The sequence below is a fragment of the Ambystoma mexicanum genome, chromosome 3q, assembly GCF_040938575.1.
Source record: "Ambystoma mexicanum isolate Mex_15411 chromosome 3q, UKY_AmexF1_1, whole genome shotgun sequence".
NCBI classification, from domain to species: Eukaryota; Metazoa; Chordata; class Amphibia; order Caudata; family Ambystomatidae; genus Ambystoma; species Ambystoma mexicanum.
The window spans coordinates 493398085-493421298 of NC_090926.1; the positions used below are offsets into that span (position 1 = coordinate 493398085).

The 23214-nt window shown below is 43.8% G+C and overlaps 1 protein-coding gene across 1 annotated transcript; it reads left to right on the plus strand.

The window, feature by feature from the left end:
* Positions 1-1026: 1026 nt before the first annotated feature.
* CCNG1 (cyclin G1) lies at positions 1027-21964 on the plus strand. Its single transcript, XM_069654280.1, has 8 exons — positions 1027-1291; positions 10760-10873; positions 10974-11237; positions 14891-15144; positions 15588-15666; positions 16398-16496; positions 19223-19426; positions 20634-21964. The coding sequence occupies exons 3-7, from the start codon at positions 10974-10976 to the stop codon at positions 19412-19414; spliced, it is 888 nt and encodes a 295-aa protein (XP_069510381.1). The 5' UTR covers positions 1027-1291; positions 10760-10873; the 3' UTR covers positions 19415-19426; positions 20634-21964.
* Positions 21965-23214: the final 1250 nt, after the last annotated feature.

A 23214-nucleotide genomic window follows, 5' to 3' on the forward strand; every position in this document is an offset into this window, starting at 1 on the left:
TATGTCTCCTGATTTTCTCTCTCGAAACTCCCTCTTAGGTGCGTCTGAATGTTGGCATGTATGGAGCCATCACACCCATTTTCTGGAACATACTACCATACATGCCAATCCTCCCGATTTAGCCGGGAGACACCCGATTTTTAGGTGAAAAATATTGCTATTTTTCAGTCTCCCGTCTAAAATAACTGTAGCCCCAATGCATTCCTATGGGGAAATATGCGTATCCCGATTTCCCTGTGGAAATCTCCCTCCCAGGTGCATCTGAATGTTGGCATGTATGCATACTAAATTGCACTGTCACCTGCCTAACCAGCAAAGGCACAGTGGTATCCTGCTGTTGCCGGGGGAGTGATGTCATTGCCATGAATCTGAGGAACAAAGCACAGGGAAAATATATGTTTTACCTACAGCTAGCAGACAGTCCTATCCCTCCTTTCAGTGACAAGTACTAAAAGGTATGGTTCCTCATAAAAGAGAGACAGGCAAAAACAGAGCTACAAAATACTAAGGATTAAATGGCAGTTCCCCTTGCCTATGATGGCTTTGCTGAATGCGGCCACATGACTGATAACCGAAATGGAAGTTTGTTTGCTTTAGTGATCATAACTATCCTCTTACTGTGGCTGTTTACGCATGGGTGGTGTCACTTCCTCAATAGCATTAAGACCAGAAGTCATGTGACATCAGTTTCTATGACAGTTGGGTCACTTTCGGTGTAACTTCCTCTGATGGCATCATGTATACAATGTCTCGTTCGCCTTGCGTTACAATTGGGTGAATTGATACGCTGATGCTGCCACTACATAGAGACATCTAAATAAGGTATGCTAGACAACTGATGCCCATCGTCCTACACGCCTACAGTTCCATTTGCCGAGTGCGTTCGGTGCTTCCCTTCTTCCAGTTTCACAAGCAGCTGATTCCCATTCCAATATGGCCTCCTCGTTACGTCTATTTTCAGGAATTCCCCACTGCTTGGCTGTGCAACCTGATAGGTTTAGTCTGTTTTCTATGTCAATCCCCCCTCCCCTCGCAATATAACCCGCTGCCACCGCCCCTTTCTTTTACTGTCAGCAGAAGGGCTGACACGAACCGTTGATGGGGAGGTGGCTGGACATAGCAGCGAAGGTTTTATAATGTTTTCTGTGTTGCTTTATTAACATAATTTTCATTTTAAAGTCACATCTATCTTTTTACCATAATAATTGGCAAGCCGACTCGTCGCCTCCTCCAATTGCAGCCAGTGTCTGATCACTCAGCAGTTATCCGACGCAGGCGAAACCCACATAAGGTAAGCGATCACCTCACCTCGCACGGCTCTTTATATGGGGGTGGTATCCAGTTCCTAGGTTCACTTATCACCTTGTTTACTGGCCCCAACAGTCCCATGCAGCTGTTGGTGGCCATTGCACCCACCCCTATTTCAATTTCTCCTGGTTAATGCTGGGCGTCTCATTACATTAATGTTGTGCCATTGGCTCCGGGTTGTTGTGACTTGCCATGTAACATAAACATGTGGACATATATATATATATATAATTTTTTTTTTTTAAGTTTCAACGAGTGAGTAAATCTGGCACAGAAGCGGAGCTGCTCGGGATTGGGGATTGCATTCATTCTATTGGAAGTCACTGGCGCTTTCCCCAAGGTTCATCTCCGCACAACCCTCGCGCAGTCTAGTTGGTGCAGGGAGCTGTCCGAGATCCGATCCTTCTCTCGACCCCATAACATGCCCGGGCATCACACCCCGCATGGTCCTCAAGCCAGGGGGCGTACTCTGGGTCCCTCGCTACTGGGCTCCTAGCAACAGCGGCTCCCAGTAACGCCCTGAGCTTTCTGGTCACATTGTTCCCGTCTCGCACAGGCACTTAATGAAGCTCAGAGTAAACACGGGGAGAGCTTGCAGTTGCTGTGACATAGGAGGCACAGGATGTATTATGGCCCTTTCTCGGAACTGAGCACTGTTACGTGCGCATATTTTGTGTTGCATGGGTTCAGTTTGACATTTGGGAGGCGCAAACTAAAAGGCATTTTCGATTTTATTTGTTTATGATTTTTAAGCTTTTTTTGTTTGTGTATAGTTTATAAACCAAAAAAAAAAAAACATTAAAAAAAGAAAAAAGGCGTGCGTTTTTAAGGGTACTTTATTTGTATCCCACATTCATTTTATGAAAGACTTACTGGTGTGCGATTGATCGTTTACAACGATAGAAAACCTGTAATTTTCCAATAGGTTTTGTGGCGCATTATTTGCATCAACGTATAAACTAATAATACTTCTATGTTCAGTGGGCAATTGTGGAAGAATTGTTCGCCTGGGCTAGTATTAATCGGACACGGTTGAAGTTGTGTAGTTTGAGCGTATTCGTAAAGGCTCGTAAATAAAAATTGCTCTGGCGAGATTTCTTGGAGTACTGTGCTTTGGCAACACTGTCTGGATGTTGATTTGGAAGGCTATGTAGTATGGTCCATTAAACGATATCATGCCATAGAGGGAGTAATGTCAGTTTGATCTGGCAGGGTAATCCTCTGTACTGGGGCACTTCTCACAGTCCTGTTGCTTGTGTACATATTTGTTAGATATTTTGTTAAGGGCCTCAATCGCCAAACTTAGCTACGTCCTAACTCATAAGGCACTTGTCCCATTTGGGAGCATTTTCTGGGATTTATAGTCGTGAGTGGAACAAACTTTATTGAATTGCTGTTTCGCGATTTGAGCTCTATCCTGTCTGGAGCGAGGATCAATCATTACCTTCTTGCTGTCAAGCGTGACTGGGTGCCCTTTGTCCTGCGAGGAAGCAGCGGCCTGTGATCCCAGTAACAAGATCAGCTAAACTTTAAGGAAAAATTGTGCCAGGGATCCTCTGGCCTTCAGCCAAGTCATCCTACATAGCTTGCTCGCCTTTAGCCAATTTCAAATGGCTTTACACCAGGATTGAAGGGGCTGCTGTTTCACCCTTTTGAGCACATGCATCTGGTGTCGGTTTGCCCACCTTAAAATGCGGATAGATCCGTGGCTGCTGAGAGGCACATCAGTTGCTAGGACTGTCGCACCAATTCTTCCCATAAGGTGGTTGTCAACCTGCCTTTCCGGGGGTCTGGGTTTGCGAAGCTGCCTCAAGAGAAAGTACATCATGTCATCAAAAGATAAGTGTAGCCGCTAACTCGAATGTACCGCATATTTTTAAGAGGTGATTAAAAGGTTATATATGTGAAAGGAATCCTCGTAAACATCGCTTTAATAGAGAAATGTGCACTGTCGCTTTAGATTGCACTTTTAGTGCAGAAGTTTGATTAGGGGCCTTATGACCGGCCGACAATTGTTTGGGTGGAGGGTCATGGAACCCTCTGCAGTGTGTAGTGGTAACCCACATGGTGGCCAGGGATGGGGAACTCTTCATGGGGATATGGATGCAGAAGAAAAAACGGTCCAGTAAAGATGGCATGATCCCAAAAGGGTTACTTCCTTCTAGGGCAAATCAGGCTTTGCACTACAGCCTTGTTCTCTTTAGTAAACCTACAGAAAGAGTAAAGTGTAGCAAGGTTGCTGATCCTGAGTCTGCTGTGGCCCGGGGACCATGTGCCCGGAGTCCACCCTCCCCAGGCAATAGCATGGGAGGGTGCTGGCATTAAGCTTCTCGTTGGGAGGAGCAAATAGTGTAGACTTTGAGGCCAGTGCAGACCAAGGCTGTGGCCAGTCATTGCAGTGGACCAAGGAAGATGTGTCCTGAGTTATAGTAGAGGTAAGCCTGGAAGCTGATCGGGATATTGGCCAGTGGAGCACAATGCCATGGCGCCACTGCATCTGTGCTTGCCTTGGCAAGGACCCAGGCCGTGAAAGCTAGCAGGAGCAAAGTGCCAGCATGACTGCTGCCATTGAGTGCCTGCTCTGGGCCCATGGTGTTGGTGGGCAGTGGGTGCAGCAAAACATGACAATATTTAAATCGCCCCTTCGTTAGGCAGGGGACAATTTCTAGTTTAACATATGTTCACAAATGCCCTATAAGGAATAGGTTTGACACCTTTCTATTTTCTTCTAATTAATCACGAGATGTTATGGTTATGACACAACATTAGTATATCATATCTTGTCTGCCAAATCTCGATTTATATAGCATTAATTTATGATTGTGAGGGATAGGTTACATGGTGGACTGCTGTGTAATGGTGTCCCTTAAGACGTAGATGAGCCAGGTTACTAGCAGAAATAACCAGGTTTAACAACTATTCTTAATACAGCTATTGTGAGCCGTAGCTGTTGCCAGGCGTTTAGCTGCATATTTGGCCTGGATTTGATTGTAAGATCACACATACTCTTCCCCACTTGACAACTCTAACTGCACATAGAGCAGTGCTTTAACTGAATGAAACCACCCCACTCCTTCAGAACTGTGCTGCACTACCAGGGATCACTGAATTTGCATTTCAGGAGTACGTCTCCCCAGTACTGACTGCTGTCCATTGACCTTATACAGTACAGAAATCCGTTCGTCACTGATTTACAATTGTTATGTATGGGTGACCAGCCCTAAAGATCCCACAAGATAACCATACCTTCCGACAGGAATCTTCGCTTGGGAAACCTTTTTTGATTTGCATGAGCAGATCCTTCGGAGCAAAGAATACTGGTCATTATGGACCCCGAACTTGGCCTGCCTTTAGGCATGAGACTATGAAGACAGTTCTGTCATTTCGTTGTCTTGACCAGATTGACCTAAACAGTGGTCAATTTCCCCTGTTCCTTACTATAAACTGACCTCTGAAATGTATCACAGCGTACTGATAATTGTAACTAATTGAAAAACCATCAATCCTAAAAAAATATTATTTAATTGTTGGTTTGTGTGGATTAACCAACCGCACCCTCTTTTTGCTTGCCAAGGGTGCCCCAATATCTTCTAGTCTGGCATTCCTTGTGACTGTTCCCTTGCCCCCAACTCCACTGACACCATTACGTTGCCTCCACTCCCTGCCACATCTTTGCCATCTACCCCCACAATCGACCCTCCTATTTGGGGTTTTTGCTTGGCCTTATTCCCTCCTTAATGTTATCCCTTTATTCCATCTTCTCTCCTTGCACCAGTTTGCGCAGAACCCCACTTGGGGGAAATGGTCCTCCATTTCACCATCTGAAACTGTATGACCATCTTTTACTTGTCTAGCATGGTGCCCAGTTATGTCGTCCCCAATCAGATTGACCCGACTATGGTAGTCAGTGATCCAGACCCAAAAGACCACCTTCAAATTTTGAAAGGCCATGCAACTTGTTTGTCCAATCTACCCTGTTTCCCTGGCCCCAATTAGTCCACTTGACAGACTTCAAACTTTTTGGCAAATATTGTTAACCCTTTGAGTCCCCTTGGGACGTATCTCTTAATTTGGGGGGTTCTTGCAAAAGACCCACAACATGATTGAGCCTAGTGGAACCCATTTATTTCAGTCCTCAAAGGCTAGGAGAATTAATGGTGCTAATCTAGTATACTGGCTAGGTGCAAAAAATGCCTGACTTCTTTGCACTATTATGGGCCACCACACTCCTTTTTGACCAAGAAGTGCATAATGAATCTAGCCTGTGAATATGGCGTGGGTGTGCATGCGAGTCTTCAACTGCTGTTTTAAAATGCGTTTAGCAAGTGCCTTTAACATTGACACGCTGATTCATGGAATTATTTGCGCCATTCTGCCCGCAAATCCCTGTTTAACAAATGGGGATTTGCGGGTAGAATGGCGCACACACCCCGTTTTTCGGCGCAAATAATTCCATGAATCGGCCGATTTTATACAAACTCTTCCAGAACTGGCAATTTAATTTGTGCTCAGCTATATTTGATACCGATCAGTAATTCATCCCTATATTCATCAGCCGTCAAATTTAAAAATAAAATGGCAACACCTGCAGGAGTGATGCAGATGGCCACGGTGAATGCTGGAGTACCCTCATGTCGTAAAAAAGATCTTGCATGAGTTAAATTACTTGTTACTGGGCATGTCTCTAGGGATCGAATATGAATTTGGACAGCTTCCTACCAAGCTAATCCCCACATTGTTCTGTATTTATTTCCCTCTTGGATTACTTTTATTCTGGTTGTTCTAGTTCCACAACTGATTCTCTTGCTTTAGTGATCTTCTATTTGATTTAAACTGTTTTTAATACTCTGAACCTCCTGTCGTCAAAGGTGTAAGATTAAAACGTTCCGTGGAAGAGTTAATAATGCTCATACACGTAGGCCTAGAATTCCTATGCTTCCAAGACAATTTATATAGGAGGATGCTTCCATTTTAGGTAAACCAGTAGAACATATTTCACTATACATGAGTGAATTATGAAGCACAGAACTACTATCCTTATAAAATGTCGGTCATGTGTAACTTCTGCAAATGGGCAGTGTTGTGCTGTCTTAACAGGGTTGTTGCACAACACAGATCAAAGTTAGTCTAGTGCAGGGGATAATGCACTTCGTATTGCCGTGCCTTAGTTTTCATCTGTTTCTAAGTGGTAAACTTGAAGCTAAACGAATGGTATTGGAGCCACGTTCAGGAGGGGCAGGCATGTAGTATAACATATTTCTTTTGCACCTCATTCATGCTTTCTCCTGCTTTTTGACACTGTCAAATAGGTTTAGTAACTAATTTAATAGGAATCGATGTATCGACCTCAAAAAAGGTTAGATTGGCCTGGTGTGATTCAAACCCGTGTTGCACCCTGAACTGATGGGGAGGATAGAGGGGGCGTAAGATTCCCATACCCTTTGAGGCAAGCAAGAACATTGGACATATAACAATTTCCATCCCTCAGTACCACTTTTCTCAAGAAAGCAATAGCCTAGACCCTGTTTGCATATGCCAAAAGGGAAACTTTTCAGAAGCGTCTTATAATAAACCAGTCCACAGTCTGGCAGGCAGGAGAAAACCTCCACCATGCTCTGGCCGACTGGCTCGCTAAAGAGGCATGTTAATCTTCACCCTTCTTTGGTTGTTATGGCATACGCAATTTAACAAATCTGCACCAAAAATGCAGCAATGGCATACACCAGCTAACGGTATGCTGCAATAGAATAGTCCCACTGTTTCATCCAATGGGTCCCTGGTAGCTTGCTAGGCAAAACAAACTGCCAGGAAACCAGTGATCTTGCAGCAGGCCTACTCTACCACTCTAACACATTATGTGCCCACATCTGACATTCTTGCACTTATAGGAAGGTAATGTGTAATCCAACCAGTTAATGAATGCTTTTGTGGAATTTTTGTCTGACTCTTAGTGGACTGTACACCGGTGTGACTTTTAAATTTTAGTTCCCTCACCCCCAGCCTTCTAGGCTTTTCGGAGGACTCTTAATGCACACCCTGTATTGTAATATTCTAAACCTCACCAATAGTCATTGTGTTGACCACTGAATGATTTAAAGCTGAGGCAGGCATGCCATGTGACTGACTACTTGTATGCCATGCAGTCTAAATGCCCTGCTTCAACTTTACTAATTAGTTAACTTATGATTCTGACCCAGAGTTAAACCTGCGACTTGCAGATCTATGTAGAAGAATCGTTGATCTACCGAGCTTGTACTAAGCGTTGTGTTGTCCTACCTGGATAACCTTCACAGTTCCTCAGCTGAACCCCCCCCCCCCCCCCTCGATGACCCATATTTTCCCACTTCCTGAAGCATTTAATAGCAATTGTGCGGCCCCCACAACAATCTGACCAAACTTCCCTGAATATTATTCTTAATGGTAATTAAGGCTAGAAGACAAATATGCAGGAACCCCCCCAACAAAAGCTGTGAAGGATTGATTATTTTGTATTTTTTTTGGGGAGGGGCCTTTAGATCACTTGTTGCCCAGTTTTAGTGTTGTCACTCCTTGCAGCTGATGTATGTAGCAGTTCATGGTGAGGTTTCTTTTATGATCTGGATTGGGTTGTTGCATTCCCCCTGCCTCTTGGGCCATGTGGCTCTGTTTGAGGGGTTGTTCCCCAAGTGGATCTTTGTCAATGAGTGTGCTTTTTGATGTACATAGTTTACTTTGAGACGTTTGTGTTCACCGTCATGTTTTAGTGTTGCTACGACATTTGAGTATTCGTGTTTGGTGGAGATGTTGGTATGAAATGCTTTCTAATGTACATTTTTTATTCTCTCACATTAATGTTTTGGTTTTAAATGTGTTTTGCTAATTTCTTTATTCCAAGACATGTGCCCTGGTATTTGTTTTTTTAGTAGCTTGTCTGTCAAGTAGCACATAAAAGTAGTCTTTCTAACAGTTCAATGGGTTTTTTGTGTGGTCAAGGGCCATCCCTCTTTTGTCTGCCCACAAACCTCCTCCCTAATCCAGGTGTCTTGGCACTGGGTTAGTTGTACTGTTTCCCCTACTGTCAAAGATATTCATGTAGATTAACAGTGGCTTCCCTAATCTTTGCGGGACTTCTAACTTGCCCTATAAATGCATCTTGGTGTTCTTTTGGGAGGCTGAAAAATGGCCCTGAGCTTGCTCTTGTAATCTGGCTCGATCAGTCACCTCACTGACTTCTACTCCTTCACGCTTACTACCCTCTTTACTCCTCCCACTAATCCATTGGTCTTTAACCTTTGGCACTACAAATTATGGACTGCCTCAGCTAGCATAGTCGATGGGTGAATGTCCTTGGCTTGAGGTCCAAAACATCTGCGAAGTCTGTGGCAGACCACTGCACTAATCCTTTGTCCCTCCGATGTTTCACTCTTCACCAATGTAATTACTTCTCCCACTCCCTCTGCTTTCATCACAACTGCACTAATTCCTGACTACACAACCACTCTTTTCACCCAGTATATTTTGCTTCGCAATCTACTTGTTGCTTGCCACACATGAACTCTTGAACTGTAGAACCACTATCCCTCACAAATGCCTCACCTGTTCAACTATTGTCAACCTCCTGTTGGTCTTTTTGGTCGTCATCCACCTCTGGCCGCACCCAGTAGACCCACAGCTCCACACCCCCTCCCCAGGATTGCTCTCCTTGCCATGGGATTTATGTTCAAGGAAAACTCTGAAAAGGGGCTTAAGTCCATCTACTGGTCCCACAGGTTTTCACCTCGTATTGGCATACCAAGTTAAATGCATTCATTCCTTGCTTGCCATCTGGTGAGACCAATTAGGAGATTATCGGACCCACCCTGGCTTGAACTGTCTACCCAGAATGGTATTGGATGACTACAAAAGGTACAAAACAGGGTCTTGGGAATAGCGACCAGAGCCGCACTCATTACAAGAACTGCGTGTGGAGCTGGGCATTAAGATGTTGGATGAACGTCTAGCGAGGTTAAACGGGAAGTTCTGTCATGGAATTGGATAAAATGCAACCCTACTGACCACAAAACGGGTCGCCATTACTGCAAACCATTTTGCCTGCTACCCACAGCACATCTCATTGCTGACTGTAACCACTAAATATTCAACTGGTGAAATTAGTAGAAGTCTGTATCCAATAATGCCAATGACTGAAACTGTCAGTATTATATAGTCGAATGATAGTGAAGGTCTTGGGAAATGATGGCAGAATGAGGTGCAGTTCTGGTGCTGGGTGGGCGTGTGGCCATGGGGGTTGGGGACAGTTGAGTCAAATTATGGTTTCCCGGTATGGGCTTGTACTGACAATCTGGGCTAGGTCTATTGATGTGGGGGATCTGGAGGTATGCGAGTTGGTGGTTGTGTTCTATTCATTGGCATTCACATGCAAAGTAATCTCTGGGCTATGGCCCAGCATATAAAGGGTTTTCGTCTATTGCTCAACCTGCGGCTCTCTATGTTGCAGAGTACAACTCCCATGATCCCTCACCATCGACTGTTCTAGCTAATGGGATTTGTAGGCCCACCTGCCTGGAGGGCCACAAGTTGCCCACCACTGGTTTTAAGTTGGTGTTGAGCACTGGGCCAATTTAGTTATCCATCTTCCTGCTAGTACAGCAGAAGGTATACTTGTCCTTCTAAAACAGGGGAGTGGGGGAGCTGGGGAAACTCTCTACCAGCACGAACACAGCCCATTGAATTGTTCTTTTGTGGACGGCCCCTGGGAGAGTCTCAACCAAGTCTTTAGCGCACTGCTCTTTTCACAGAGAAGAAATATCCCCACATCAGTCTTTGTCCTGTCCAGGTGCAGTCCAGCACCAAAATGCTAGATGCTTCTCCTCTGAACAAACCACAGCAACCCCATACACTTGTTTCAGCCTAGTTGGGCATCATCAGTGAGGTGAAGCTATCTTTCTAAGGGGAGTGAGCAAGGGGTCCACGTCTGGAGTCCCCTGGTAACTTGGGGGTGAGACCCAAAGTTACTTGGCCTGCAAAACAGGGGGAGGTGTTGTGGGGGGGAGGGTCTGGGAAACTCTCTGCCAGCACGAGCACAGCCCAGTCACTTGTTCTTGAGTGGATGGCCCATAGGAGTCTCAACCAAGTCTTTAGCTTCTTCTTTTCACAGAGAAGAAATCCCCGCATATCAGTCTTTGTCCATCTGTTTGCACTTAGCTCTGGACAAGAGCAAAAAAGTGTTGGTTACTTTCAACCCCTGGGCCTCTATGGAGCAGCTACGCTGCTGAGGGGCCAGTGTGCTAATAGGAAGAACTCATGGTTGTCATGTAGGATATCATTAACCTGGAATCTGTTGCCATGTGTTTTGACACTTTATTTTTCTTCAACAAACGTTACCACCAGGCTGGAAAAAGTAGTACAATAATTGTAATTGTCTCAAATACTTTGTTTTACTAAGGTGTTCGTTTTTCTTTTCATGCTCCAGCTTCCTGAAGTATAATTCTCTGGCAAAACTGAAGCGTCTTTAAGATCTGAGCAATTGAATTCTCTACAAACAAACCGATCTCCTACAGAAACTTCATATACTATCCTAATCATTGTAAGCATGATATGAGGCGTCTTGTTACTGCATGTTTTATTTTTTTGAGGTCGGCGGTGGCAATGATATTTAAATTAAACTTCTTTTGTTTTCACTGTAGATGATTGACACCTTGACAACGTCTGAAGCCCAGACACTTCTAACCCAGCTGAACGAACTGCTGGAACAGGAGCTTAGATGCCAGCCCAAGGCCTGTGGATTGAGACTGATTGAAACTTCCCATGACAATGGCCTTCGCATGACTTCCAGGCTTAGAGACTTTGAAGTAAAGGATCTCCTGAGCTTAACACAATTTTTTGGGTTCAGTACAGAGACCTTTTCCTTGGCTGTGCATCTTTTGGATAGGTTTTTGTCTAAAATGAAGGTACGGGTTTGTTAAAACGATCACTTTCTACTTTAAATGCACGGTGTACTAGCCTTGCACATGGGTGACTCACCTTTTTGTGTGCAGGTGGATGCCGTGTCGGTTCTTTTCAGGGAAGAACCAGTCCCGCTGTCAGCAAAGATTTGATGCAAAGCCTCCTAACATGCAGGCATTTAGATTACAGCACAATCATACTTGCGGAATGTCTGCAGCATAGATCCAGTTGCAGGGTGATCTGCCTCTAGAATGGGTGGGACAGGGGGCACAGCAGATGCAGGTTTTCAGAATGCTTTGGGCACGATTATAGATTGCCATTATTTGGGAGTCCTAATTCTATTAAGGATAATGAGCAAGTGTTATGCTTTTAATTTTAACTGTACAATGTTCAAAGGTTTCATTAGTTTGCTTCATGGCCAATGGACCAGAGTCGTCTACAACCTCCCAGTAGAAACTATTGATATTTGAGACCGCAGAAGGCGATACGAAGTCTTGGCTTCAGTGCCTGCGGGCAAAGTATCACCACTAGGGCAGAAACGGAAGCCATGAAAGGTAGACAACAGCACACGCATGCCCTCAGCCACTGTGTTAACAGAATTGGTGCTTACTTGTAAGTATTGGGAATCTTCATTTTGATAGTGGAGTACTTGTTTAATGCGTCATCCCAACTAAATAAAGCCACGCTTGAATTGGTAGGCGTAAAATGCTTTGAAAACCAATTGCTGTACTAGTGGGCTGCTTTCATGTTTTCAGAGCAGCGTTGCATGCCATGGCATCACATGCAGGATGTGCCCCACAGATTGCGATAAATACGTGCTTGACCAATCTGACCCACCTAGCTAAGGTTGCTCAGATCCAATGCTGCCTGGAGTGTCAGGATGCTCCCCATTGGCAGAGCAGACTAGCACTTTGCTATTGGTGCCTTCTGAACCAGACTGGCGGTCGTTTGCCTAGGCTCCTGGTTCTTGTACCACTTTGGTGATTGATATAACAGACTGGTCAACCTCTCAAGCAGGGGAGAGTGGTGGGTGGTAGGGGGGCGGCGTGGGGGATCGTCACATGTTCACACGGCCCCCTGAAAAACCTTTATTGACAAAACTGCTAGGAGTCAGAAAATTGATTGGTCTTGTTAGTCAGCCTGTCATTTCACCTCAACCCATATTGACATGGAGCCACAGCTGTCACCCAACTATTATAGCTGCTCTGTTATATTCCTAGAGCAGTAGTGATGAGAATGTGGTTGCCCTGATGTAGGCTCTTAGTCGCTCCAAGACTTTGTAGTAAAACATCCCTTGGAAAGATGGCCTGGATCGAGGAAGCTGCAGGCCAGCTAACATGGCAAAGTCGGGCGGGTGGGGAAGACAACCTGTGACACCCAATTTCCTCCCCCCCCTCCTTCCCCTCAGCTGCTCAGATTTTCTTCGCTTTCTGGTGTGGTAAAGCAAGGTGGCAGATTGTCCACTTGAAACTGTCAAGGGGTGAGTTAGTCAGCATTTGCGAGCAAACCTGAATACAGCAGGTATTATAGCAGGTAGAGGTACTACTGTACAGTTATGCTTGGGACTGCAACATGAATCCTGTTCTGTACTGTTAAGCAAGAATTGTTGTAGTAACCCTGTCGGAGATTACAGAACCCTTGTTCTCTTGGTATTGGGTACCCTATTTGTTGGTATAGACCAGTACTAAGTTGGTAGTGTGACTGAGCAGCCAGGCTAATCTCAAGAGGGGAAATGTGAGCTGTAGCAATAAAATCTGCAAATGCAAGTATCCAAGTAACACTTGCACTCAAGGTTTTATAATAAAATTATTATTCAACAGTAGTTTTTAAATAAGAATCAAATGCACATAAGTACCACAAAGCTAGTAGATAATCTTTAGAGATGCTTCTTACACACTAACTAGGGCTCATTTATATATCACTAGTACACTTTCTGAGTTTGCAGAAAGGAAGGAAAAAGGTTAAACGGGTTCTCGGAGCATGTGAGCACTTTAAATCTTCCAATGAAGTCTAGATAACTGTTTCCAGCAATATTAGTTAAAGACCAATACATCACCTATGAGGAACAGTAAGAATCCAAGTCAAATGGAATAGAGGCGTCTGCAGGGAGCCAGGACAGCCAAAGTCTATGGAGCTGAGGCACTTAGATTGTATGTCTTGCACAAAGTTGGAGTTTGTTGAAGAAAGTCACTGTATGGTCACAAGCTGTTACACTTGTGAAGTATAGGGCTGAGATCAACTCTAGAAAAGCCGCTATTGCAAGCCTCAACTGAGAAGAGCAAGCTATAGACACTGAGGTAAGTAAGAACAGTACCTTTGGTTAAAAGAAGAGGTTCCAGCTGGCTTCTATCTAGTTGCAGTGATGTGGATCCTGTTTCCTGGGCCTCAGTCTCTGGTACGAGAGGGAGGATGTCTAGGGACTCCTGTTGCAGCAATTCGGAGGTTGGCGGCAGCTACGGGCTCTTTTCGGATTAGCAGCACATTACGATTTTAGCAGCCAGTAAATATCACCACTGTGGATCTTGGATACGGGCGGGGCCTTCCTTAACTCCTTGAGTCTTGCACTCTGTTGAGGGGCCTTGCGCGCTGGCTGACCTGCTTCTCGAGGTTCCTGGGAGACTCCTGAACAGATCAGATATTGCACTTGACTGCAAATTTCCTTTTTTTTTTTTCTCCCTCACTTCCTGCCCTGCCAGACACACTGGAGCCAGAGGTGGGTTTCAGTACTCAAGTTTGCCAAATGCAATGAAAAGGGCTCAAACCTGGTTTGCACGCAGAGTAAAACGCAAGAAAGACCTCACAAACCGCCATTTCCCCATGGGTGCTATACTGCAGCTAAGGATTCAGCCTGTAGTAGAAAAGCATGATGGTAGGAAAATTAAACCACTGCCCCCAGCCATTAGTGAGGGTAACATACATTTTCCTTTACATGAGTAGGTAGGATAACTGGCGACCAAGTAACCCCTAGCACTCCACATAAAATGGTGTGTGCTGGACCTACGGAGAAAAGTAAAGTCAATTTCACTTACTATTTTTGGGAACAGTAGTTCAGGTATTTAGATTCTTATGGAGGTTGTAAAGGAAAAGCCTAATCCAAATCAGATCAACTCACATGAGTGAGGATAAAGGGCACGCTCACTCTAGGGTTAAGATTCCTAAAGTCCAGCAAAAGAGCTGGGGGGCCTCTAACGTGGGAGGAATTAAGCACCAAAATGAAAATGCTCCGCAACGTGCACCCTTGTGAGATCGTTGCCACTAGTCTTGGGTGATTCATAAAAATCTATGTTGCTGACGCAAGGTCACTAATTGCCTACCAGCTCAGAAATTCCAGATATCTCTTGTGGGAAGGACGATTGCATTAAGTAACTATCTTAAACTGGTCTACTCTAGTGAAGACCACCACTTCGGAAGCATAAGTAACATCCAGATCTGACGCCTGGAGCTGCCATTGTGAGTTTGGAGCCTGCATTTTTTTTTTTATTTTTTTTTTAGGAATTGGGGTTGTGTGGAAATGGTGCCTTGTATATAAGGGGAAGGAGCGGGAGTGTATGTTCAACCAACACTCATGATTGGCTTTGTTCTATTTTTGGTTGGCTGTGCTATTGTTTACTTGTTGCCCTAGTTATATAAATGCTTTCCTATTCTACTTTGTTTTTAGGTACAGCCAAAACATTTGGGTTGTGTTGGCTTGAGTTGCTTCTACCTTGCTGTGAAAGGAACTGAAGAGGAAAAGAATGTACCTTTAGCCACAGATCTCATCCGAATCAGCCAGTACAAGTTTACAGTTTGTGATCTGATGAGAATGGAGAAGATTGTGGTAGAGAAGCTAAACTGGAAACTTAAATCTACAACTGCCTTTTATTTCCTACAACTTTATCATTCACTTCTCCATGAGAATTTAGGCTGTGAAAGGTAAGGGTTAGCTAATGGCTAATTTTTTCTTTAAATTGGGTCCCCCCCACTTTGCCAGTATCGTCTGAGTCTTGCAGTCTGCTCAACCTACTTGTGAATTCTGCTAATTTGACTTATTCTTCACAAGTGAAGATATCTCATGAATGCTCTTCTTGTGTGGGGGTCGGGAGGGGGAGGTTGCTGTCCACATCGCCTGTCTTGGCTATAAATCCTGGCCAGGGGTGTTGGTATCTCCACTATGGAGTCCAATTGAGGTTTAGAGGAATGAACTGTGCAGTGTCGCCAGCTAATTCATCAGATTATGCCTCATAAGGGGGTTGTGGGATCACAATGGCAGTAAATCCATTACTCCACAAGTACTGTACTCAAAAGGAGGTTGCTTAATCTGTCTCGTCTTTTTATTAGATTAGAAGCATGACAACCTTTCAACTTCTTTCATTTAGAAAAAAGAACTTTTGCTTTGAAAGGCTTGAAACACAACTTAAAGTATGTCACTGCAGGCTACTGTTCTCCAAAGCCAAGGTGAGTTGGTCTCTGCTTTGAAATTCTGCTTTAAAAGCCGCTGCTCTGAAGTCAAATTTGTAGCTTTGCAGGGTGTATAACGTGGATGTTCCCATTGTCCCCTTGGTAGTAATTTCACTCAACACCACCTGCCCCTTCAAAGTCTCGCTGTTGGTGGATTGTGGTCCTCTCTAGACTAGATCACTTATACTTTAAGAATCAAAGGCACTTCGAGATGGCCGATATTCCAGTAAGGCTACTAAAGTTGGAATATCAAATTGCGGTTTAACAGTAACAAAGCCTTGATGGTAGTTATCTTGCAATATATAAATGTTTTTCTGTTGTCCTTTTAGCCTTGAAATATTTGTGTAGGATGTGGGATTTTTTTTTTTGGGTGGGTTACATTATTTCAGAACCACCCATGGTTGTGATGCCTTATTGAATTGCCACACTAACAACTCTTGAGGGCATTCACGCTCAATAACGTGAGACTGAAAGCCCACCATTTTGTAAAATGGCATCTAACTGTTTTAAACCCTGATTATTGTTTAATGTTGTGTTTATAATGAATTTGGGTGAGTATTTTGGAAGTTTAGGGAGGCTGTGATGCTACTAGTAAGTATGGCACAGTTGCCTGTGGCATTTATACGTAAATCCTAATAGGCCAATAGCCCTACTGTTCAAGTCTTCAGATCATTTTCCTGTTTCATCTGCTTTGTGTGATTTGAAATGAGCTTGGTTGTCTTTCTTAGCCTTCCGTGTTGGCGCTTTCCATCATCGCACTTGAGGTTCAAGAACAGAAATTACATGAGCTGACGGAAGCAGTTGAAGGCCTTCAAAAACATTCCAAGGTAAGAGCTTGACTATGATCTTTCTCTAGGGCAGGGGGCTGGGTCGCAGGCTTGGGGGAGGGGGGCCGAGGGTCTGCCTTTGGGGGGGTCCTCACCCCAGCCCCTGGCCACTTGGCTCAGGAGCCCGCAGTGTGGACGGAACAATTGCCGTCTTGTAGATGGGGCTGGAGTGTCCATCACAAGATGTATTGCTTGCGGTATCGGTCTACTTTACTTTTGTCGAAAGTGTGCATTTAGATCTCATTCCACACTGAAGCTACCATCTGATGGAACATACCCTATTATTCCCCCCACCCCCTACCCAGATGGATGCCTGGCCAATTAAGTTTGGTGACTGCAAATAACAGTTTTTAGCTTCTCTAAAAGTTGCCAGGTCTTGTGCCATGGCATTCAGTTGCCAGTTGGTGTACCATTTTGAATCCTTCATTGTTGCTAATGGAAAACTCGGCTAGTTTATTTTGCTCGCAGGCATCAAACTGAACTAGAGATTTAGAAAACGGCAGATGTGCTAGCTTTGGGGATTTTGGAGGGCACTGCATTACCAGTGTAACCTGGTGGGGAAATCTGCCTTGGCCACAAAGCCTTTTATTTTTGGGTGGGGCTTAAGGGTGAGGGACTGGTTCAGACTCTTTGTGGCTTCATCAAGATGAACACTCCCTTAAAATGGTTCACTGTAGTATGAGCTCGAATTGGTGCCTGAATCCTAATTTTAAATATCTCAAACATAATTATTTTTTCTTGAATTGAGGATCCACAATTTATTTTGCGAACTTCACGAAACTGTAGCTCTTCTAAGGTTTGCACGCATACCTTTTTGGGTCCATATAAAGGTCTTGACATCCGGACCATTAAATGCACTCTTTTAATTGTTGTGGGTGGGTGTCCAGTGACTAGACCATGCTGTGGGTAGGTTGTCTGGCTCAACTTTAAAAACTTTGAAGCATTGCCAGCAGAAGGCGTTTTCTATTCTTTTTTGGGCCCAAACTTGTATCTGTGCCTAGCTGCAATGTACCCTAGCCAATTGGGCACAGGCTCATTTTATAGATCATAAATCAGGATGGACGTTGTGCTATGCTTCATTTTACAGTGGTGCAGTATTGCATCATTGACCTAATGGAAAACTAGTTGACTGCAATAGCCTTGCCTAATATTGCAGCAGATTTTGTGTAATGCTAGAGGTGAAAGTGCCCTGCCCCTGGATTGGGCCTCCCAAACATAGAAGCTGGAACCCTGTTTCACCATCTCAAGACACCATTGACCCAGAGCTGCTACAGTACCTGCAGTGCTACCTTTGAGCCACCCAGATGCACACGCAAACCATTGCAGCAGACTGCCTCATCACCAGCTAGACTGGATTCAACTGACTTTAGTGTCAACTTGGTCTGTTGGAACCCTCCAACTCCAAACCCGTTTGATTCACCACTGGGACTTTGCTGCAACCACAACGGTTTTGAGACTGTTGTTGCAAGTGCCCAGCTCCCGCTGTTGAGCCTCAAAGATAAGAGGCATTTGAAGATGTCCTGCCCTCTGATCCACTTTAAAAGGACCCTTGCGACTTTGCTCCATTTTGCCCCCCCCCCCACAAATCCCTTCACTGGACTTGGTCTACTGACAAGTATTGATGACATTTCTGGCTGAACACCCCTACTCTTCAACCAAGAGTGCCCTCCCTTAAGTCTCTGCAGTCTGGTTCTGAAATGGGTGGAGTCTTGTGTTTAAACAAGCAATGCACATTTTAGAGCACCTTGATAGGGCATGCATATGCTTTTGTACAACGATACTGGTTTGTGTTTAACTATCAGCTCCACATGACATCACAACATTCCTGCTTACCCAGGCAAGTCCTACACAACAATAACCTACATGTTTTTCAAACACCACACCGATGCCTCAACACCCTCTGAATAATCTTCCAGATTGGAAATTGAAACCTTGACTGGGACACAATACAGTAAACGTGATCACATGATCATAAGTGCAAAACACAAAATCATTGTACCTGCTGCTCAAGGTTCATGACTGTATGAACCCTAAAATGTTTTGCTTCTCATGGGTTGGGTGCACAATGTAATTGTATGGGTCAAACTGAGTGACCTAAGGGACTGCTTGAACCAGTGCACGTTTTTGAATGGGCTGTATACCTGATGGGTTGCTCACTCTTGGCTAGGGTGTTTGTCTTTTCTTGAAACCCTAATGTTTCCTAAATGAGTGGAGAATATTGCAGGCTGACTAGTCCACATGCCATCTCCGACTATGTTGCCATGTGGCCACGCTCTAATGCCCATGACAACCTGGTCTCTTTTGGAGCAGCAAGGTGCATCGTCTGGCAACTGCATGATATTGTTGGAGGTGGGGGTTAGAAGATGGATGAATTAAGGGTGGCTGTGCAGCAGTATGGTCGAGGGGTGCACTACAAGTCGTGAGCTGGAAGTTGTAAGGGAAACACATTTGTGATGAATATATTAAAAAGACATTGTAAGCAATCTAGCCAAGTATGTGTAAAATTCAGTTTTCTCCTATCCAAATGCAGGCTTATTTTTCTTTTGGTTCTTAAATCCACAATATATTGATTCTGTTGTCAATATTTTCTGCACTTTATCCCAGTTGAGGTGACTGGTTGAATGTTGTAAACTTTAGTCTGGTGACCATTACAAAGGCAAATGATCTGCTTATGCCTGATTTGTTGGATGAATGCAAAATTTACAATTTACTGTTTTTCAATCTAGATTATTAACAGGGATTTATTGGTCTGGAAGGAGATGGTGTCAAAATGCCTAGCGGAATATTCGTCTACAAAGTGTTCCAAGCCAAATGTACAGAAACTGAAGTGGATTGTATCTGGACGTACAGCACGCCAATTGCGGCAGAGTTTCTATCGCATAGAACATCTTCCCCCGATTCCTGAAAGTGGCTGTTAGGATTCCAGTGTGGTATGATGCTTCTATTTTGCATGAAGGGACTGTTCAGGAAATGATGGCCTTGCTCAAGACTTGAGTAAAGGTTGACAAGCTGTTTGGCATGTTTGTTACAACCGAGTACCATAGTAGTAAGGAGTCTTGTCGGTTTGTTTAGCAAGGGGAGTTTGCTTAAAGTTGTAGAGGGGCACATGCAAGTGAGCTGTCCAAGCTCTTATGGTCTACCTGTAAGCTTCAGGCTATACAGCATGCTCCAGCACACACAAACAGGGTAGAACATCCTTGGGCTAGTTTGTATATGAATGCCTGGATTTTTTTTTTATTCCATACAATATGAGCGAAGGCTAGCTACCTGAAACGTGGCCAGTTCACAAACCTTCACTTGCCAGTGATATTCTTTTCTGGGCATTTTGCAAGTCCTGCTTGGGCTTGGAGAACTCCACCAGATATTATTACTTACCCATATCTCGTTCCTGTGTGACAACTGATAAAATAAATCTATTGTCTTCGCAATGAGCCTCAGGGGGTGTGGTATCCATACTTTGAGATGTCATTGCTTGCTTTTTCTGATTTGACCCATCCCAAAGGAGGGCTTACACTCCACCATCCCAGTTTCGCATGCTTTTGGTAATGTTAGCAAATGGTGTCATAACATTGGTCAATCAAGTGTACCTGGTGCTCCCCTTAGATTTGTTTGTGGCCCTTCTAGCCTTGCTTGTGGCCTTTAGGAATATGGAGTTGTCTTTTCAAAGATTTACTGTTTGTGCTGTATAGTCAAACAACAATATCGTAACTATAAGGAAAGATGTATCTTGACCCTGTGTTATTGCTCCATGAAGCTACCCTTCAACAGAAGATTTAAAGAGGAAATATTACATTTCAATATGTGGCCCACTTTCTGGGATTACTAACGAATGTCCAAATCCGCTTTTCTCTCGAACATGGACTTAGTGTTGCTCCCACAAGGGTACTGTAAAAGCAATTATTTTGGTCAAGGTTTCCTCTTTATGCAACACTGCTCTTAGATTGGGGCAGGTGCGTGGTTTTTTTTTTAAATGTAGGAGAACAGGAGAAATGTAAAGCTGTTTTTCATGGAGTACTCCGTTAGGTTTCGTAGTTCAGGTGCTTACAGAACTATGTGCCCCATATGTCTGTTACTGTTTCTATACACCCTCCTACCAACCCAGTAGTTGTGACTAACACTTATTTTCTGTTTTTCCAGATGTTACGAAGAAATCCTTCACTTGTTTCTTTGACGAAGCGTTGCATCTAAAACTTTCATGAAGACCATTTGGCAGCTACTTGTGCTGGATGATGTGCTGTCGGACTATTAAATTTGACCCTTTCCTTCTTTTGCAATTTATCATATCATATTGATGTGATCAGCAATTATTTTTTGGAGAGTGATTGGAGGTGGGTGAGATTAGGGGCTAGAGATTTGGTGAACCAATGTGCAAAACTGCATGCTACTGGGGGGGTGACTATGTCCTTCCGACAAGTAGGGCTGCGCACATCCTAATTTTAACCTTTTTTAAATCTAGTCCTGGCTTTAACCTTATTTGCACTTTATTTTTTGTTTACCTTAAAAAGGTAGGGAGACTCATGTTCCATCCCCATTGTATTGTAAATTGCTTAGGTCAAACCTTGCCTTACGGCTTGGCATCTGGCCAGGAAACCTGTGCATGTGTTCATGCCCATCTAGAGACTGCCTAATTGTTGCACCTTTTTAACAAATAATTGCTCAACCTTCATCAGCAAGATCTGATGTATGTGCTGGGACAGGATGATGGGAGGTGTGATGAGTTCTACTATGTTGGTATGAAGTTATTAAGTCACAATTTTAATTCAATTTGCAAAATGTTTCCCAGGAAAGTGGTGGCCCCAGTAAACATTTGTAACTCCTTGTGCTCTTCGCTGTAGCTTTGCAAGCTGACAGTTATTTATAACTGACACTCTTGGATATGTAGTGGCTGCCATGGTTCCCTTTTTGCTAGACTAACAGGCTGTAGCTTCTCTATTTGCCATATTGGAGTACATAAATCTATGGTACATGTGACTGGCTGTTTGCTTGTACTTTCTATGTGATAGAATGGCTGGTGCATTTAGGGCAGATGCACTGAAGGGTTAACCCCACTCTAGGTTGCAAAATAAACCCATTTATACTGTGAAAGGTTGTGGCACAAAGTACTACAGAAAGGAACAAAGAATGTGACCTCAGCAGGCAAACATTAGATCTTGGTTGTTTTGTGGGATTACTACTTACACTAGAGTAATTGCAGCAGACTATTTACTCCCAGCTGTATTGATTTATTGTGCTCTTGGTACTGCCAATTTTAACCAAAGGTTTTGAGTTGGTCTGTGTTCAACTCTGTATTGCCAAGGAAAATACCAAAAGTAGTAGACTGAGCTTTTATGTAAATGTTAAATTACCTGCTACAAAGGAAATTGATGTGATTTTGGGTGGGTGTGTACACAGCAATAAACAGTATTACCATGAGTAAATGGCAGTAAAAATATAAGAACTGTACCTTTCAATAAACCTATTGAAATGCCCGTCGTCAGTCATTTTGGTAAGCCATCCAATACAGTGTCTAATTGTAATACATGTCTTGCACACCTTCTGCACAAAATACCACATGCAGTTTCAAATCTGGAAAATTGGCGCAGCTTTGAATTCCCACTGATTAAATTGGGTCTTGCTGTCATCCTTTTACCTCCCACAGTTGTTTTTAACACTAGATGTTACTGTGCAACTAAATTGTCGAAAGGAATTGAGTTCAAATGGCAAGTTTTGAATTCCTTCATTAGGTTTTGGTTAATACATTTTATGCCAGCTGAAGGGATTCCTGAAACTTTCCAATATGCAAGGTGTTGCATTAGCATCCAGGAGCATAATGTATCCACTACAGCAAATGATTAGTGGCTTTAAAACTCTAGACATAATGGATGCACAGCAGGTAAAGGAGATGGCGGGGGTGTGCGTGGGGGTGGGGGGGGGTACTAGTAAATGTTCTATTGGGTTCTGAGAAGCCATCTTAAAGGTGCAACCACTGTCCACTCTAAAAGCTAGTGTCTGAGCAGTCTGGCTTAGCTTAAACGGTAGGCTTAGTGTGAAGTTTTTTTTCCTTTTTTTTTAAAACTAGAGCAAATGCTGTTCCAGAGGTCCATGTTATTATACGTCCAGTTCAACACAGTGGTGGGAAGAGTTTGGTAACGAATACCTACCACTTTACAATTCAACAATATAGGTATATAAAATGTAGTGTGAAGGTGAGAGTAGCTTCACAATCCTAAAAATGGCTACTATACCAGTGATCTTAGAAGTCCATCCCTACCCTTTTCAGAGTTTAGTATGTTACAGGTAGATCTTAAATAGCTGGGGGCTAACTGGAAACTATGTTGTGGGTAGATCACTGTATGAAGGACTCCTGTCTCAAGCGCTACCACTGATTGCCTGGTATGTAGACTGAATGCACAATGCATCGGTAGGGACTGTGGTGGTTGGAGACACCACCCTTTAAAATGGCAGTTGAGGCATACTGATATGGGATTCACCATAAGACCTCAGCAGAACAAGGTATGCCCCAAACATTGTAGTTTAAAATAAATCTGGTCTTGCTATGGTTTGCTTCCATAGAACCTAATTGGCAGCATTGTTTGTATACACCACATCCTTGTTTGGAAAGGGATGTGGCTGTCACTTATGGAACAGCAATCCATTGAGTGACCTAAATCTGTATTGCCATAAACCCATACTGATACCCTGACATTGCTACTTGCAATGGAACCGTGCCACCAAGAAA

Coding starts and splice junctions, on each gene's coding strand:
- CCNG1 (XM_069654280.1), top strand. CDS start 10,974: ATGATTGACACCTTGACAACGTCTGAAGCCCAGACACTTCTAACCCAG. Junction 15,145..15,587: donor GAGAATTTAGGCTGTGAAAG/GTAAGGGTTAGC, acceptor TCTTTCATTTAG/AAAAAAGAACTTTTGCTTTG. Junction 15,667..16,397: donor TACTGTTCTCCAAAGCCAAG/GTGAGTTGGTCT, acceptor TGTCTTTCTTAG/CCTTCCGTGTTGGCGCTTTC.